At 38.9% G+C, this 20,198-nt stretch overlaps 1 protein-coding gene across 8 annotated transcripts in view; it reads right to left on the bottom strand.

Moving 5' to 3' along the window:
• The window catches only part of LYST (lysosomal trafficking regulator), a 196,209-nt gene that overhangs the window by 32,033 nt on the left and 143,978 nt on the right, over positions 1-20,198 (bottom strand). For 7 of the 8 annotated variants that reach the window (XM_003797445.3, XM_023517645.1, XM_023517644.1 and 4 more), the window contains 5 exons: positions 16,808-16,948; positions 13,969-14,186; positions 10,035-10,265; positions 4,208-4,397; positions 124-260 (listed from right to left, as the gene is read on the bottom strand). In XM_003797445.3, the coding sequence (XP_003797493.1) occupies positions 124-260; positions 4,208-4,397; positions 10,035-10,265; positions 13,969-14,186; positions 16,808-16,948 (917 nt within the window). Of the gene's footprint in view, positions 1-123; positions 261-4,207; positions 4,398-10,034; positions 10,266-13,968; positions 14,187-16,807; positions 16,949-18,062; positions 18,365-20,198 lie in introns of those variants that run through there. The other variant, XM_023517649.1, reaches the window with a different exon arrangement.

Genomic DNA, 20,198 nt, shown 5'->3' on the forward strand with positions numbered 1-20,198 from the left:
TAGCAGTAGTGAGACACACCAGCTTCTTGACCGGACCCATTATAGGATATTAAGAACCAGCTGCTATCAATCTGACTCCTTTTTAAAACATGAATTATTATAAAGGTTCCACAAAAAATTTACCTGGTACTGTTGTGAACTTTGGATAAAGTTTATTGGAGGCTCACTTTGTTTGCTCTTCAATCTTAAAATGTTATCAGCATATCCCCAGCTCAGGATGGCCGACCACTGGATGTCGGTACTGTTCATGCTTCTCACACCTTAATAAGGAGAAATAAAAGTATAACATGGCTGTGGCTCAATGGTTATATGACAGCCAAAAATAAATCAATCAATGGTTAAAGGCTGAATTTATATACCAGAACATGCCATTTGGTGCTAAGTCATCTTTATATCTCTAAGATGGAAAAATTTATTTTAGTTTTATTCATTTAATGCTAAGAGGTTCTGCAAGAGTGGAATTATATTCTTTTTTCACTTGTGTTGTTTTGGTTGGGATTTATTTGACTTAGAACTAAAATTTTTGTTACAAAATGGTTATAGCAGACAATGATGGAAAATAAACGTGAACCTGACACTGTTTAAATAACTTTCCAGATACCCGGCACTGAATAATCAGTACGGGTATCTATTAACGCTAGAAAGAAATCCTGCTGGAGTAGCAACACCTACCCTGAGAAGGAATAATCTGATCCTGCCAACTGTACGTTAGACCTCATTCCCAGAGGTTATGTTCTTCTCTCTCTCTCGTAGAATGTAGTATTATGTCCTTCTGGAGTACAGCTTTGGAAATTCTGACATCCTTTCTCAGTACTATTCATAATCTATGCTGAATATAGCTCACTTTAGCATAAATGCTGTACAAAGTATTGCCCTTGAAACTTGCAATGTTTCTTCTTAAAGGAAAGAGAATGTGCTTTATTTATTCCTATGCCTACCAGAATATAACAAATGAGCATATCTTAAATGAATCAGCGGCACATTGAAAACATAATTCACAGAATTCCCTTTGTTTTGTTAATAAAACACCAAATGTTGACAACATTTGCAACAAAGGCATTAGGATACATTCACAAAATGTAAGCTTCTCTGAATACACGGATGCGCTGCCATGGAAAGGAACCACATATGGTGAATCTTGAGACCTTTCCAGATCGACCAGGGTCTGGGAAGCAGCAGGTGCTCATAACCCTTGTTTCTGATTCCAGTAATACAAGATGCAATATCTTTTCTTTTTCTTCATTCAGAAAAAGAAACTTATTCTTTACCTATTAGAACAACAGATCCTAAACTGGAGCTTAGAAGAAAACTGATTTTTAGCACTGGTAGGCTTGGACTCAAGCCCCAGAGATTCTGATGCAGTGGACCCAAGCAAGTATATTTTGAAAAAAGCACCTCAGGCAATTTAAGGCACAATCAATTCTCCAGTAATTGGTCTATACTGGGCTTAAAATAACCAAAACCGTCTAAGTGTAGGGGTTACAATGTATAGTATATATACAGTAAAGCAAACCACAGCTATCTCCCATGACAGTATCCCACGTTCAGCTGTTAAGGAGTAGAACTTTCGCTGCAAACTACAGTCCTATGCCGTCCACCACCTCTGGAAGGCCTGTGTGGACTGTCAGCGCTGGGTCTGTGCACAGAACATTGACTTTGTTCCAGGCGCTGAGTTTTTATAGCCCAATAAATACCTTGTGAGCCCTTGGAATGATCCAGGCACTGTGCTAATCATTCTCATACATTATTTCACTAAATCTTTATAGTAAATTGCCCCGTGAGGTAGATCCTTTCATTATGGATCAAAATCTAAGCTTCATACAGACTAGCTTTCCACACTGCTAGCAAGCAGCAGGGCTCCCCAGGCCAGGACTGAAACCTCTGCATTAACTTCTCTGGACACACCTAGAATCTGACAAAGCCCAAATACATTCTGCGAGGAAGTGCAGTGTGACTTGCCACCATGCTAGGGCACACGGGGGCTTGTGACTGTGGGGACACAGATACAATAGGCTGAGAATGATATTTGACACATTTAAGTCCCACAATGCTAAGTGACAGTATCAGCCCTTTCTCTTTTGCTCAGTGGAGACAAACTTTAGTGTACTCTAATTCATTGTTTTAAAAAATAAATCATCCACGTATTTTGGTACTTTAAGTATTATTAGTAGTGAATTACTTATGACATGCCTCATAACTAACTGCAGCATACTAGTGAGAATAAACCACTGACATCATAATAATTATGATTGAACAGATTACCTTATCCTACTACCATGTTACACTTAGGTGAAATGGTGCGCCTTAGTCCTAATAGCTACAAAAACAATTATTCATTTCTTAATAGAAATAAGAGTGAGCCTGAAAGAACTGTGGCCTGGCTAGTAAACATAATTTCTTTTTTTTTTTTTTTTTGAGACAGAGCCTCAAGCTGTCCCCCTGGGTAGAGTGCCGTGGCATCACACTCACAGCAACCTCTAACTCCTGGGCTCAAGCGAGTCTCCTGCCTCCTCCTCCCAAGTAGCTGGGACTACAGGTGCCCGCCACAACGCCCGGCTATTTTTTGGTTGCAGCCATCATTGTTGTTTGGCGGGTCCGGGCTGGGGATTCGAACCCGCCACCTTAGGTGTACGTGGCTGGCGCCTTAGCTGGTTGAGCTATAGGCGCCGAGCCAACATAATTTCTTAAAGTGACTGATGCGGGCACAGTGCTGGCACCCTGCACCGCCGTGTGGGTGGCGGGTTAGATATGGACTCTGAGGGGCACGGCATTTAACAGGTAATGTGAGACGCTAACAGTGCTGGCTGCTGAGAGGCATCTGGTCCACGTGGGGCTTTCAAGCTGCATGCATACAACCTCACAAGAATGACAGGTGCCCTTAGTCATTCATTTTAGGGCTCAAAGTCCATGCCTAGTAAGTAGGGAGAGGATTTTTTTTTTAGACAGAGTCTTACTCTGTCATCTGGGTTGAATGCAGTGGTGTCCTCATAGTTCATTGCTACCTCAAACTCCTGGGGTCAAGTGCTCTTCCTGCCTCAGCCTCCTGAGTAGGTTGGACTATAGGGAATCACCACAAAGCCAGTTAACTTTCTCTCTGTCTCTCTTTGTTGTTGTTGTTGTTGAGAAGAGTTTCACTCTGTCACCTTGGGTAGGGTGCTATGACATCATAGCTCTCAGCAATCTCAAACTCTTGGGCTTGAGCAATCCTCTTGCCTCAGCCTCCCAAGTAGGTGGGACTACAGGCACTTGCCACAACACCTGCCTACTTTTTCTATTTTTAGTAGAGATGGGGGGGTGGTCTTGCTCTTGCTCAGGCTGGTCTGCTCTTGAACTTCTGAGCTCCAGTGATCCTCCTGCCTCAGCCTCCCAGAATGCCAGGATTACTGGAATAAGCCACCTACATGCCTGGCTGCAGGGAGAGTTTTTTTGCATTCAGTGAAATGGTTAATTTGGAAAGCCTGAGGGATTACTTAAGTGGAAAAGGTCCCTACTTTTTCAGTGTCCAGGTGACAGTCAGAAATATGACAAGGCCTTACTGCACAGCCCTTTTCCACCGTTGGCTTTGAGTGAGACAGTGTGTGGGAGTAAGAAGACTGCTTTTCAGGGGTGTATGTTTTAAAAACCTATTTTCAAGTCTGTCTTGCTTCCTTTGTTTTGTTTTGTTTGTTTAAATCCATGATTATATCCTTTTTGGGGGGACGGGATCTTGCTCTGCTGACCATACTGGAGTGCACTGACACAGTCACAGCTTACTGCATGACTCTGGGGCTCAAGCTATCCTCCCTCCTCAGCCTCCTGAGTAGCTGAGACGACAGGCACTTGCCACCATGCCTGGTTCCATGACTATATCCTCTGAAGTATTAGATTTGTATTAGAATAGATACATCTGTCTATTCTGGGGTTCAAAAGCCTCAAAGTTTACATTTATATTAAATTGATAATGTTTTCATCTTATGAGCATAATCATTTATTCTCATCTCCTTCAAACCTCTCATCTCAAATGGCACTGCACTTAATTCTCACTTTCTTCATGGAGTATATTTTAATTCCTACTTTGCACTAAATAATCACAAATTTTGATCACAGCTTCTCACTAAAGACTCAGAAAACTTTAGAAATAAAACCAAACGGCAGCACAGATGAGAAGGAAACATTTGAATCTTAGGAAAGACATATCCAGAATGGTTTTGATTGCGTTGTAGTTTACCTTGCTCCTTGCTATACGTCATCAGAAGACAGAAATTACGCGACAGACCACAGATTGCTCTGGTGGGCAGAGCCTGGAGAGAGCCAAACCTTTCTCCGTGGGGCTGGCTAAAGCAGACCACAGGTACTGGAGCACTTGGGGAACCAACGTATTCCCCCCATTTCAAACCTTTTATCCAGGACAAAGGACTCTATAAGCAAAAAAAGTGAAAAGATTTTTTTCAAAAGGTTGTAAATATAGAATTAAATTCTAAATAAAGTAAGAGAAAGTAATATAAATAATAAGTTCTTTGGGGGCAAGAATTATTTTACACTTTTACACTTCCTTATGCTCAGCATACATAAATAGGTGTTCATTGATTTTTATTCTGTGGCTCTGACCTAACCTGCATTAAAATGTTTGCCTAATAACTCAAAATTCCTTGAAATTTGAGCAGAGAAGAGAAGAATTTAAGTACATCTCTTTCAATCTAGCTAAAATACCTAAAGCTGGCAGCTATAAGGGGACTAGTGTGCCAGGCCATATACCAAGTCAACACAGGAAACTCACCCAACTGTGAGTCCCTGAAGACAGGGAGCACTTCTGACTTGTCTACATGCCTAGAACACAAGTTTGTTTGTTTGTATTGTTTGGGATTCATTGAGGGTACAAAGAATTAGGTCACACTGATTGCACCTGTTAGATAAAGTCCCTCTTTTTTTTTTGAGACAGGGTCTCATTTTGTCACCCCTGGTAGAATGTCATGGCATCACAGCTCACAACAACCTCTAACTCTTGGGCTCAAGTGATTCTCTTGCCTCCGCCTCCCAAGTAGCTGGGACTACAGGTGCCCACCACAATGCTCGGCTATTTTTAGAGGCGAGGTCTTGCTCTGGCTAAGGCTGGTCTCCAACCTGTGAGCTCAGGCAATCCACCTGCCTTGGCCTCCCAGTGTTGGGGTTATGGGTATGAGCCACTGCGCCCAGCCCAAAGTCCCTCTTATAATTGTGTCCTGCCCCCAAGAGGTATAACCGTGACCCACCATATGTCCCTTCTCCCCTCTCCCTGCTCCCTCTTTCCCCTACCCCACCCTTATATTAACTCATCTACTGCCTTCACATTAGAATTGAGTATATTGGATTCTTGTGATACTTTACTAAGAAAAATATGTTCCACCTCCATGCAGGTTAATACAAAAGATGTAAAGTTTCCATCTTTTTTAATGGCTGAATAGTATTCCATGCTATGTATACCACAGCTTGTTAATCCATTCCTGGGCTGTTTCCACATTTTGGTGATTGTAAATTGAGCTGTGATAAACAGTCTAGTGCAAATGTCCTTATGACAAAATGATTTTTTTTCTTCTGGGTGGATGCCTTGTAATGGGATTGCAGGATCAAATGGGAGGTCTAATTTGAATTCTTTGAGGATTCTCCATACTTCCTTTCAAAAATGTTGTATTAGTCTTCAGTCCCACAAGCAGTATAAAAGTGTTCCCTTCTCTCCACATCCACACCAGCATCTGCAGCTTTTGAGACTCTGTGATGTGGGCCATTCTCACTGGGGTTAGGTGGTATCTCAGGGAAGTTTTGATTTGCATTTCTCTGATGATTAGGGATGATGAGCATTTTTTCATGTTTGTTATCCATTTATCTGTCTTCTTTAGAGATGGTTCTATTCATCTCTCTTGCCCAGTGACATAGGGGATTGTTTGGTCTTTTTTGTTGATTAATTTGAGTTCTCTATAGATCCTAGTTATCAAGCTTTTTTCTGATTTATAATATGCAAATATCTTTTCCCATTCTGAAGGTTGTCTATTTGCTTTGGTTGTTGTTTTCTTAGCTGTACAGAAGCTTTTCAGTTTAAGTCCCATTTGTTTATTTTTGTTGTTGTTGCAATTGCCATGGAAGTCTTCCTTATAAAATCTTTTCCTAGGTTGGTATCGTCAAGTGTTTTCCCCACCTTTCTTTAAAGATTTTTATTGTTTTGTGCCTTTGATTTAAATCTTTTATCCATCTTGATCCAATTTTTGTAAGTGGTGAGAGGTGCAGGTCCAGTTTTAGTCTTTTATGTGTGGTTATCCAGTTCTCCAAACACCATTTATTGAACAGGGGTTCTTTTCCCCAGTATTTGTTTGGTTTACCAAAATATCAGGTGACTGTAAGATGTTAGTTTCATCTTATGGTTTTCTATTCAGTTCCAAATGTCAATGTCTCCATTTTTGTGCCAATATCATGCTGTTTTGATCACTATGGCCTTATAATATAGCCTAACATCTGGTAGGCTGATACACCCAGCTTTATTTTTATTACTAAGAATTGCCTTGGCTATATGGGTTTTTTCTGGTTCCATACAAAATAATCATTTTTTCCAAATCTTAAAAATATGATGACGGTATTTTAATGGGGATTGCGTTGAATCTGTACATTGCTTTGGGAAGTAGAGACATTTTAACAATGTTGACTCTTCCCAGCCATGAGCATGGTATGTTTTTCCATTTGTTAATATCTTCTGCTATTTCTTTTCTTAGAGTTTTGTAATTCACAGTAGGTTCTTAAGAGATGTTTGATAAATGGAAAACTGTTTATCTATGGAGCTTATTGAGAGGACTAGAGCATTCTAGAAATTGCCAGTAAGAACTAGAGAAGAAAAGACAAGAAGGAGTTGCCAGTAAAAAAATTAAAAGAAGGGGTGGAGCTTGAAGTACAGAAGGATTTGGGTACAGAAACATGAGGCAAGACTCTGTATAGAGTGATGCCCATGTGTTGGCCCATGAACAATAACAAAAATATTTCCTCCATTTCAAGTAAAAATAATTGCCTAGAAATTCTGAAATCAAGCAGAGAAGAAACTATGTCTTTTTTTTTTTTTTTTTCAGTTTTTGGCTGGGGCTGGGTTTGAACCCGCCACTTCTGACATATGGAACCGGCGCCTTATCCTTTTGAGCCACAGGCACCATCTGAAATTATGTCCTTTTAAAGAGCTTCTCCCAACAGCTGTATTCTTTTTGTTCTTTTTTGGACTATTTTGTCATCTATTAATGTCTTCTTTTTTAATGGATGTTTTCCCCTTTCTAAGACATTTAAAAGTTTAGTTTTACTTTTAGGTCTTCAGAGGACATGCTACACAAGTCTAGTAAAAACAATATACTAAGCAATTTTCAGTCAATTCCACAAAAAAAAAACCCTAGCGATTTTCAGTGAAATTGGCTTATGTCATTTTCCAAATGAATTAAAAAAATGGCATCATTGACCTACGCATCAGCTTTTAAAAAAATCCTGCCACTTTAGGAGCTCTGATAATTCTGCCAGGTTACCTAGGGGACATACGTTAGTACACTTTTAGATGGCTTCATAGTGTAACAAGATAAGTGTCTCTGGGAAAGCTGCCGAGCTTCAGGAATGCTCAGGTGGGAACAGAGAGGTCAGGGCCAGGTATTTGGAAAGCTGGCTCTTTCAAAATTCTATCAATATTAAAGTTGAGAGAAACATATGCTGAGTTGTAGTCATGATTTATCATTCACAATTCCTTGCCAGAAAATTCCTTATGTACATGCATATGTGTGTGTGTGCATGTATATCAGAGTTTAAGCTTTTAGTTTTCCAATCACATATGAAGATGGTAATGGCAACTGTCTTGTGTCATAGTATGTATCATAGAAGAGCGTTTTATTTAAATGCTTTTCAAACAGCTCTGACTGTTTGAAACTGCCATGCTGAACTGAAGCACCTCAGCTGTCCAGATGACCCCTTTATAACTGAATCCTGTTGCTCAATTGCAGGGATTGTGTTTGCATTTCAGTAGATGCCAGTGAAGGCCCAAGGAGTCAAGGCGTTGTGTGTGGAAGGCTTCACAGTGGGTCAAATAAAAGGCAGTGGCGTAAATGTCATCCCATGACACAGAGAGGGGCAGCAAACCAAATTTTAAAAAACTGGCATCAGAGAAGACATTAATTTAAGAAACAGTGAATGTCCACTATATGTCAGGCACTGTCCTAGGAACTGCAGACACAGTGATAAAAAGGAAAAAGTCCTTATCCCCATGGAGTTACACTGTAGTTGGGACGGACAAGAAAAACAAATAAATACAAAAGTACATACACATTATGTCAGGCAGTGGAAATGCTATGAAGCAAAATGAAGAAGGGGAAGAGGGCAAGGAATGATGGAACTGCTGTTTAGATATAATCAGATTTAGATATCATCAGAGCTGTATGAAAAGCATATAATGGAGATCAGGGAAATGTCTGAGACCTGAATGAAAAAATGAGCCGGCAAACTGGGAGTATATCTGGGACAAGTTATTCCAGGTGGACAAAACATTCAGGGCAAAGGTCCTGTGGTAGGAATGAGACCAGCTGGTGCCACATTTTCACTGTGAGCAGATATACCACTCGGAGCCTTTATATATACTAACTTAATAAGCAATAAGTGTAGGCCGGTGCAGTGGCTCATGCCTGTAATCCTAGCACTCTAGGAGGCTGAGGCAGGTGGAATGCTTGAGCTCACGAGTTCAAGACCAGCCCGAGCAAAAGTGAGACCTCATCTCTACTAAAAATAGAAAAACTGAGCAAGAGGATTGCTTGAGCCCAAGAGTTGGAGGTTGCTATGAGCTATGATGCCAACGACATTCTACCCAAAGAAATAGCTTGAGACTCTGTCTCCAAAAAAAAAAAAAAAACAAAACACAACATAACAACCACAGTAAGTATAGTAGTAAATTAAATGGCACTTATTAATTTTCAGGGATGTGCTGCGAAATTATTTTGACATGTTAAGGTAACAGAGCATAGTTTAAAATAGTGACTGTGGTAATAATTTGTGAGACTTCAGAAACAGAGTAGACACGCATCAGTATCAAAATTTAGCTTTCTACTATGAAATTCAACACTGGTGATTTGGGTTCAGAAAAACAACATTGCCTATCATATTAATACTTTAAAATTAAATTATATTGGTTGAATAAATTTTGTTTGTATTTAACATGTAAATTTGACATGTGATCTGTGAACATAAAGAATTTACATCTAGTGTTCTGTCTGACATAAAGTAATATTATTTATGAATATACATAAGGATAAACTACCAAAACGAGGTCTGTGAAAAACCTTTTCATCTTAAATGGACCACAGCTCACTGCAGTTTGAGATCACGGCCTTGCTTCGTCTTCAAGGTCCTTCCTAATCTCTTTCTCTTGCCTGTTCATTTTCTGTCATTTCTTTCTGCAAATCTTCTGTACCTTACAATTCACATTCTACCACCTTATGCTGCTTTTATAATGAAGAACTGAGTTGAAGATTAAAATCCATTTCACTTTTAAGCCTTGCTTGCTTCATTTTCCTATTTCAAAGTAAAAATTATACCTACTTCATACTTTTTACAATCACAATCTGTGGAGGCCAAAGAAATGTATGTAAAGTTCCCCTTAAGAGTAACATCCATAGCTCTGGCTGGTTGAAGACGATTACCAGGACCATGCCGGGCATGTGCACACTGGCATACCTGTGTTTAAACTGTTCCCTAGTCCTGATGGCTCCTCTCTTTGTGTTTGGAAAATCCTATTTTGTCACTGCCTGGGACGCTTTCTCTGGTAATGACCCTTCTGTTTGCTCTGTAAGGGAGGCTGCTGTCTGACACAAGCAATTCTTTTTTCCTCCGAGCTCCCCAAAGCCCTCTTCCTGTCCCTAACATGGCATTTACCCTACACAGGATATTGCTTTTGCTGGGCGCACCTGTCTTACTCTGGCCGGTTCAGGACCAAGCTATTCATTTCTGTGTTCCCAGAGCCTGGGACAGGGCCTCGTCTTGCAGGAGTCTAATCGGGTTTTGCTAAAATGTAAATGACGTACCGGATAAGAGATTTCTTTGACCTGTTCTCGAGTCTCCCTGAAAGCAAACTGCACTAACAGCCCCACGGCAGCTGGAAGCTCTCCTTCAATGTTGAGCCTGGCTCCTGATTTGCTTGCATGGGCTGTGTGGAATAGCTGCCGAGGAGTCTGCCCATAGGTTTTGATCATAGTTTCCAGTGCCCGCCTCTGAACCGGATCTTCAACTGCAGAGACATCCATCCCAAAATACGTCTGTAGAGTAAAAGAGGAAAAGAACAAAAGACAATAAAGCAAGACTGGGCAATAACACCAAAGGAGAAAACAACACTTTGTTTTATTTTCTAGCCAAAGGTTTACTCTTCTCTATTTCAAATGGAAATGATTTTAAAATGTTTTTGATCAGGTTAACATCATTAATGAACTCATTGAGATCAGAATAGAAGTAATCAATGTTTCTGAATGGGTGAAGAAAAATAGCGTATCTTGATTGATTTGTTTTAATTAGGTATGTTTGTAAAAGTGCTTTCTAACTTAAGACCCCAGAATATGCATACCATCATGTATAATACTTCATATGTAACACTATTACAGAAATAATTATTGGAGAAGTTGGTTGTCCAAAGTGATATATAGGAAAAGGCAAAAATGACAGTAAAATACAACATTGGTGGGTAGTTCAAAGAAGCATTATTTAGGTTCTTTTTTTTTGAGACACAAGCTGTCCCACTGGGTAGAGTGCTGTAGCATCACAGCTCACAGCAACCTCCAACTTCTGGGCTCAAGCGAGCCTCCTGCCTCAGCCTCCCAAGTAGCTGGGACCACAGGCGCCTACCCAACGCCCCCCAATTTTTTTGGTTGCAGCTGTCATTGTGTTTGGAGGGCCCGGGATGGATTCAAACCCACCACCTTAGGTGTATGTGGCCTTAGTCACTTGAGCCACAGGTGCCGAGCCCATTTTTTAGGTTCTAATGAAAATTGTAAGTGAATCTGAAAGAGCGGCAATGAAAATTCCAGTTCTTTAATGTAAAGGATATTTTTACATGTTTCCTCTTAACCTTATCACCCCTTGAACAGATGAAGAACAGCAGGCAGTCAGTAACCGAGTACAGACGGGCCATGTTGTGCATACCCACTGGACAGTTTAGCTTTCAGCGTTTAACCCGTTACAGCAACTTTCTCATTTACATATCTAGATATAACATTCCTGTAAGTGCCCAAATAAAGATACTTAACAAATTAAATAATCTTAAATACTTCTCCTCTCACTATCACTCCCAGCACAGGATCAAATACTGTTACAGACGCTGATCTAAGCCGGGGTATTTGGAATGGCTACTTGACTTAATGTAGTAAAAAAAAAAAAAACCCCAAATGACAACTGGTATAATCCTGTAGCCGGAACTCTTTTTAAGTTTCTAAGCGAAACTTGTATATTAGTGAATGGTGAATTAAGGTCAGAGGCATTTCCATATGCCTTTTTAAAAAGTTAACATTTATTTGTACTTAACTGTTAGCAGGCATTATCCCAAATGAATTTCCTTCCTTAGCAGAGAGGTTAAGCTACTTGTCCAAAGTCACACAAGTGGCAGAGCCACACAACGAGGATTTGAACTTAATTCTTAATTCAGAGGCTATGCACTTAATCGCTACACTTTGTTTTGCCCTAAAGAGTTAGTGAAAATTCCATTCAGCTGAAAATTATATTTTATAATTATATTTTAGTCTTTTGATACTTTTAATGTAAATTTTATATAAGAATAACTGAAAGGATGATGCAAGATTGTGGGAACAGGGTATACTGAGGTTAGTGTCAAAATTCCAAATTGCTTTAAAAATCGCATTTTAGGATCAAATGTAAATGAAGCTGAATAATTATACCTGAAGCTCTGCCTTTGTTTTGTATTTGGTGGAACTATTTTAAGCTGAATAGCATGTGTAGGAAGGACTTTTTGCCCGTTCCCTGAAGCAGGTCCTGATAACCTCACAGAAGTGCCTTCCCTACACCCACAGGGAAGGAGCAGCCTCATTTCTGATGACACAAGGACACAAAAAGGTCTTACTATTCCCCTCATTTGATCTCACTTAGCCCACCCAGATGTGTCCTGTCATAGTTCTGCACAACTCTTCAGTCTTCATCAACTCCAGGATAAAAACAAGTGGTCTAACCACTTGTTGGGGTCTTTATTTCCTTATGAAGCCTCCTGTCTCACATAAAACTTACATTAAATAAATTTGTACATTTCTTTCTTGTTAATCTGTTTTTGTTGTTATTTTTTCAGAGGCTCCAGCCCATGAACCTAAGATGGGTCTAAGGAAAAGATACTTTTCTCCCCTATTTGCTACTGTTATGCATAAAATTATTATTCACCAATTAAACTGTATTATACTCCTTTTTAAAAAACAAACTTTCTGGCCGGGCACGGGGGCTCGCGCCTATAATCCTAGCACTCTGGGTGGCCAAGATGGAAGAATCCCTTCATGTCAGGAGTTCAAGACCAGCCTTAGCAAGAATGAGAACCCTGTCTCTACTAAAATAGAAAAACCAGTCTGGTGTTGTGGTGGGTGCTTATAGTCCCAGCTACTTGGGAGGCTGAGACAGGAGGGTCACTTGAGCCCAAGAGTTTGAGGCTGCTGTGAGCTATGACACTACGGCACTATACCCAGGGTGACAGAGTGAAACTCTGTCTCAAAAAAAAAAAAAGCCAAAAATCAAAAACTTTCCTATAGCATTTATCTTAAGAGTCATTAGGAAACCTGTCTTCTCTCTCCTAGACTGTAAATCTCTTAAGGACATATGATTTTATATTACCTTAGAGGTTCTAAAAATAATAATGGAGTGAAATGGACTAAAGAGATTTTTATTTTAAAACTTCTTTTTGGGAATGGATCATGGCATAAATAAGCTCAGATATGGAGTGTTTTACTGTAGGACAGTGTGTACATTTTAGCCATATTTGTTATAAATACTTATAGATTGGTTATAATGTACACAGAGAATTACAGCTGGTAGGGAATCCAAAATCGATCTCATTTTACCTTTTAATTTTAAAGTTAGGAAAACAAAGAGGTTAAATGTCTCATGCAGTGGATTAGCAGGTAATCTGTCGTACTTGGTTCTGAGTAGCTGCCGGGCAGTAGCAGGAAACAGCTTTCTCCTCAGAGTTCGCTTCTATACCTCCTGCTTCATGAGGAATTTCCCTTGAGGCCTCAGACGTTGCCACCGCAGCCAGACAGGAACATCTACCCCACTTTACTCTTAACCCTACTCAACCTGTTTGGGTCTTATTTACCTCTACATCCCAGAGTCAAACAAAATAAATGTTTCTTGAACAGATAATTTTTTTTTTTCTGAGACAGAATCTCAAGCTGTCACCCTGGGTAGAGTGCCAGGGCATCACAGCTCACAGCAACCTCAAACTCTTGGGCTTAAGTGATTCTCTTGCGTCAGCCTCCCAAGTAGCTGGGACCACAGGCACCCACCACAACACCCAGCTAGATAGTAACTTTTTTTTTTTTAGACAGAGTCTTATTATGTCCCCTTTGGTAGAGTGCTTTGGAGTCACAGCTCACAGTAACCTCAAACTCTTTGCGCTTAAGTAATTCTCTTGCCTTAGTTTCCAAAGTAGTTGGGATTACAGGCACCCGCCACAACACCCAGCTATTTTCTTTGTTGTAGTTGTCACTGTTGTTTGGCAGGCCCACGCTGGGTTTGAACCCACCAGCTTCCCTGTATATGGCTGGCGCCCTAGCCACTGAGCTACAGGTGCCAAGCCCAGTAGTAACTTATTTTTAAAGAGACAAAATATAAAATCTGAAAAATCTTGGGCAACATTTTAATGTTATTGCCAATTCTTTTTGATAACTTGGGTATTTAAAGGAATAGTCTAACAGCTAACCTTAAAATATTCAGATTGTATCTTATAAAAATGTAGATTGTTTTCAAAGAGTCACTTACAGCAGGATGGAAAACATTGATGGCTTGAACAGAAGCTTTCCCCTTTTGCTTATACCCAAATACTAAGTCAATCCACTGACAGATGTTCTGGGACACGTGGTCAGACTCCAGAGCCTGCCGATGGATGAGGATGAAGAGACGAGGGTCGTTGCGTGCCCACGGGGGGAGGTTGACGTGATTGACGCGCTCCCCATTCTGCCGCACACCAAAATCAAAACCTAAAGGGGAAGATCAATGTTAATGTTTATCTTTCCAAAAGCATGTTTCATTTGGCCCACAGAGCAGCTCTGAAGACTTCAAGTAAACAGCTGATTCTGTGCTATAACCAGGAAAAACAAATAGCAAAGAGGATTTACCTTTTAAATAAGAAAAATCAGTGCTCATTACTCACTTATTTACTAGTAGGGCTACATGAATTAATCCTATCCTCATGAAACCTGAGAGCTTTTCTACTATTTCTTAACATACTGAAGAAAAAGCAGAAAACCACCGCTTAGTCAAATATTCCCACTAATCAAATCTTCAAACACAAGTGCTTCAATATCTAGTCATCCATAAACCTGATTAAAATCCAGTAAAGGCTTTGTATAAACATTTCTGAATTATTACTATTAATTGTGTGATACATTCAATATTACTTTTATTTATTAAATATTAGTATTTTGTAAGTTAAGAACTGAACTAACATAAAGAATACATATTCCTAGAATGAATTGTCACAGTCTATTAATTTATGGTGGGGTCTATAGGTCTGTTCAGACTTCCTTTCTACTAAGTACTTCTGTAGCCAAAAATATATCCCAACACATGGAAAAGAGGGTTTTTCTGTAATGTAAATGAGCCAGTATCTAATTGTTAGTCTACTAGAATAAACAAAAATCTCAGAAGTATCTATTTTAAAAAATTGTCCTAAAAGAAATATTACCTTAAAACTGGAATGATTTGTTGTACTACATTTTATGGTGTACCGAAGACCATAATAGAATGAAAATGAAAAAGGATCTTTTAAAGCTACTTAAGTTCCATATAAAATAAAGGTACTGTCTACTTTTTGATCTTGTGAAAAAAAGAAGTATCTTCAGCAAACTGGAAGTATTTTGAAATGATATGAAGTGGAATACAAATCAAGGGGTTATCCAAAATTAACACAGGATGGGGGCGGGGCATCTGGAAAAGCTCAGGGGTCGTCATTTAGAGCACCAGCAGGGTTGATGTAAGATGGACTGGCTAAGTACCTGCAGAATTCTATGTGCGCGGTTTGGGGATAGGCAGTAGGAGGAACTTGTCCATTTAACCACCAGTGAAGGAGCACCTAGGGTTAGGCTGGGGAAGGGCTGGGCAGTAGCGGGTTTCTTCAAACTAAATCATCTCCAACTTTCAGGTGTTCTGGGGGCACCTCACAGAGAGCAGGTCACTGAGATAGTGAGAGGCCAAGAAGAATGTTGACAGGAAAGGATATGATATTATATTTTCCAAAAATGGCTACATTTCCTGTCTTGCATACTTTTCCAGAACCTTGCTACTCCCCATCATGTGGCAAATCCTCCTTCCTTTTAAATCTGGGCAGGTTCTTGTGATTTCCTCACTGAATAGAAGAATGCAGTGGAAGTGATGCTGTGTGATTGTCACAGCTGCAGGTGGGGGGAAGCCAGGGAGCTTCGCTAGACTCTGCTGGGACCCTTGCCTGAGAACTGAGTTGCCAAGGAAGAGCTCCAGGCGGCCATGCTGTGAGGAAGCCCCAACTAGCCTACACGGGTAGACCAGGTGGAAAAGCACTGACACTGCTGGACGAAAAGCAGCGTCTGTCACCCGCCTGCTGCCCTGTCTCCTGCCTGTTCCAGCTCCAGCCAATCTGGATGCAAACGCAGAAGTGACCTTGAGCCAAAACCACCTGACTGAGCTGGTCCTGAATTTCTGACCTCCAAAAACTAAAAATAATACATTTATTATTGTTTTAAGCCACTAAGTGTTGGGGTTTAGTTTGTCACATAGCCATAGCTAGCTAGACACACCTGTAGAGACCATGGACCGTGAAAATAAGCAGTAAGTCTGCGTCTCAAACTGAAAGCTCCAAGGCGAGTTCCCTAAATTGCTGATATTTGACTGAGGCATTGCTCGCTTGGACAACACTATAGAACATATTCTGGGGTAACTACATGTACGGATTTATTAACGATTCTCAAAAAACTCTGAGAGGCTAGTTAGTATAAAACAAAATGCTAAAGTGATTTACTCAACACCAACTCCCCTAAAGATATAATTCTAAATTTAAATATGTTCCTAAGGGCCACATAAAATATGGAACTAAGCAATACAGAAAAATGACCAAAAGATACCCCTTAAAGTGTTAAATGATCTTCTACTTAAGAACACGTAAAGCTGGCCAAGATTATTGGTAATTCACATCACAGAATACTGTTTTATGCTCCAGTATTCCTTTCAGTGGTCAGACAGTTCCGATTAGAGTACTTTATGTTTATTTCTGTCATTCTTCATAAAATAACTGAGATTTTGGTTTACATTTGCTTTTAATAAGTTCATACTTATTTTTAATGAATACATTACAACCTTCATATTAAAATAAAGCAATTTCTATAGCAAAATTAAAACGTTTATAATTTTAATAGCTAATACTCTTTCAAATATATTTAGTCCCGTAAAATACTTAACATCCTCAAGTTCATTTGAAAATAAACTTATATACTTGATAAATATAGGAATTTCTTTTACTTGAGGCTTCAAATTTTAGAACTTACAAAAGCTATATTTTATTTTTGGAAAATTATAAAATAATAACAAACCCTCAGAAATACAAATTAGAAATAATTTATTGCTGTACCTTCACGATTAACTAAGAACTCTGGAAGGTAGAAAAACTCTGGGATAAGTTCTTTCACATCAGTCATGGATTCAAAAGATGAAAGGCGCCAAGTTGTATTTGTAGAATGAAAAGTTCTGTCTGGAATGTCAAAACTTTGATCTATAAAGAAACACAAATAATACAATTAAGACACAAAGACCTAATTTCATTTGAGGCCTGTTATAATTAATTTACTTTTGCTACTTCAGAAAGATTAAGATGCACATTTTATTTGTTCAGAGTTCAAAAGATGTTATTCGTATTCTTGAAAATAAATATTTCTATGAATAATTTGATATATTATGTTATTTTTCATTTGTATTATGCTTTCATAATATGCATAACTAGATGAATTCATTTCACTTATGTGTTTAGCTGATCACCTTCTGTCTACCCAAGCAGACTGAAAGTTCCACAAAAGCAGGGGCTGGGGGGTCACCCACACCTAGCACATGGGTACTCAATGAAAATGATTGAATGAATGAGGAAAAGGAAAATTAAAGTTCAAGTAGGTAAATAGATTTTTCTTCATCAGGAAACAAAATGATTCCTTCATTTCTAATTCTTATGACTCCTTTTTTCTTCTTTTCTTTTCTGGGTGTGTTTTGCACGCACTGGACATTGCTCTTTAGATGTCCTAACTCTGAGCTAGATATTCTAACTCTCTATGGATGAAAGTAAAACTGAACATAGTCAGTATATGTACACCATGGAATATTATGCAGACTTTAAAAAGATGGAGATTTTATCTCTTTCCTGTTTACATGGATGGAGCTGGAACATATTCTTCTTAGCAAAGTATCTCAAGAATGGAAGAAAAAGTATCCAATGTACTCAGCCCTGCTATGAAACCAAGTAACAGCTTTCATATGAAAGCTATAACTCAGTTATAGCCCAAGACTATGAGGAAAGGGGGTAGGGAGGGGAGGGGAGGAGGGAGATTGGGTGGAGGGAGGGTAATTGGTAGGACCACACCTACATGCATCTTACAAGGGTACATGTGAAATTTACTAAGTGTAGAATATAAATGTCTTAACACAATAAGAAAATGCCGTGAAGGCTGTTAGCCAGTTTGATGAAAGTATTGCCGACTGTATATAGAACAAGCACATTGTACCCCACGATTGCATTAATGTACACAGCTATGATTTAATTAAAAAAAAAAAAAATAAAAAAAATTTTTTTCTAGGGTAAACTGCTAGTAATCAAATTAAGAATTTAATTTGGACTCTCTTTTCTGTCAACAATGATCAGCCTTTCTAGCTATCGGAAGGCCTAGATTAAATGATATCCAAAAACTGGCCCTGAAAAGAGCAGTTCCATAACCTAAAACTCTTCTGAATTGGCTGAAATTTCACACATCTTTTAAATGGGAGACTATCACAAAGCAATCTCCGCATCAAGCAAAGCACAGCTCCAGAGGGGCCTAAGTTTCTTCTCCGAGTCTTCACTGCTGGGCTGAGCAACATGTTCTGTTACTTTCATCACCTTCTCATCTATGAAGTTGATTAGCACTGGCTGACCACTAAATACAATCTAGGAAAAAATAAAGTTTATAATATTTATTTGTCTCAGAAAGTAAGAGAAGCCATTTAGAAAAATACTAACTCACTTAAAAAAGTTATCAATCTCAATTTCAGAAAAATCAAGGCAATTCCGTAAGGCCGTACTGGGGTCATAATATCTAGAGCTGAGACTAAAAAGCTGTGGACCAAGAGAAGCACACTGTAGGTTCTGCTCAGATTTTTAAGATTCTCTGTAGCTTCCTAAACTTTTTAAAAAAAGTATTGCTATACATTCCTATGATCTAGAATATGCATATAGTAAACCAGCGGTTCTCAACCAGCAGCCCTTTGACCCTCCGGGCATTATTTGACAACGTCTGGAAACATTTTTAATTCTCACAACTGGGATGGGCAGTGGTGATGTCACTGGCATTAGCGGGGAGAGGCCAGGGATGCTGCTGAATATCCTGCAGTGCACAGGGCAGACCCCAAGACGAAAGGTCCACAGCATGAATGACTGCAGGGCCAAGGCTGAGAACCGTAAGTCAAGATATGAATTCAAAAGCCGACAATGAGGTAAAAGTGAATGGGGACTGAGGTAGTCTGAGGGTTTTAAATATATATTCATAAATACACAGTGAAGAAAAATTAATATTACCATATGAATATGTTCATAAGAGTACTATGTATGAAAAATATTGATATATTTTAGTTGATTGTGAGTTTTATATTAATAGATTCTTAGCATACATTAAAAGAAATATAGTCTTGGAGGGAGGTAACAGTTCTGTCAATCACTGCAGTGGTCCCAAGCCACATCTGAAATATTCTTTTTAATTGACTGTCATTTTTAAATGAGGAAAATCACAAAAGCCATTTAAAAGTCATTTTTATATAAGGGAAGTCAGAAAGATCTTCAGAACAGTGACAGGCTTGGAAACTATAGTAAACAAAGATTGTTTATAAACATTAGTTTTTAAAACTCTTTCTTAAGTGTAACTGTCCTACTCATTCTCTGGTATTCCTTGCTAAAGTTGGGAGACGATCGTGTACATAGGAGGCTCTCAACCTAATCTCTAATTAACCAAGGATAATTAACCAAAGATAATTAACCAGGGGAAAAACAAGACAGAGAGAAAAGAGGCTAAGGCTGACAACCTTCAAATATTTGAACAGCTGTCATGTGGAACATTTCTTCTGTTTACTTACAGAGGGACAAATACAAGAAAGGCCCTTTGTAGACCAAGTCCATTCCTCCAAGAGGTCATAATAAGTAAAAATATAAAGAAGTTCACGATGGGTTGAATAAATGAATGGATAATGATTCCACAAAGGATTTTGAGTGCCATGAGAAACTTACAGACCTAATATCACAGTTCTCATTAGAAACTAACAGGTGAACACATCCATATTTGCACACAAGTCAGGAAATTCACTCCTAAGTCATCTAGGCCTGCAGCCCGCTATCTAAAATGCTAAAGTAGATTATTAACTAGAAAGCTACTACAGTGAAGGTGCCAGTGTAGCTCTCTTAGTAGATATAGCAGTTACAATGAACTGCAGTAACATACTTTCCTATGATAAACTATAACAACATATTCCCTAATAATAAACTACAATAATGTACCTTGTGTACAAATAATATACATAGGCTCTAGAGGTTACTTATGAGATCTGAAATAATTATTAGGTTGGATGTCTTTAAAAGTGAGTTCAATATACTTTAAAATATTAAATTTTATGGTTTATAAATTACATTTTAATTTTTAAAGAGTGAATTGCATTTTTATAAACATGAAAATGCTTAATATGAAGCTAAAAATCGAGACATTAGTAAGATGATTACTTTTTGGTGAAGGAATAGA

Source organism: Otolemur garnettii, unplaced genomic scaffold (assembly GCF_000181295.1).
Source record: "Otolemur garnettii isolate 467f Iridium unplaced genomic scaffold, OtoGar3 scaffold00116, whole genome shotgun sequence".
NCBI lineage: Eukaryota > Metazoa > Chordata > Mammalia > Primates > Galagidae > Otolemur > Otolemur garnettii.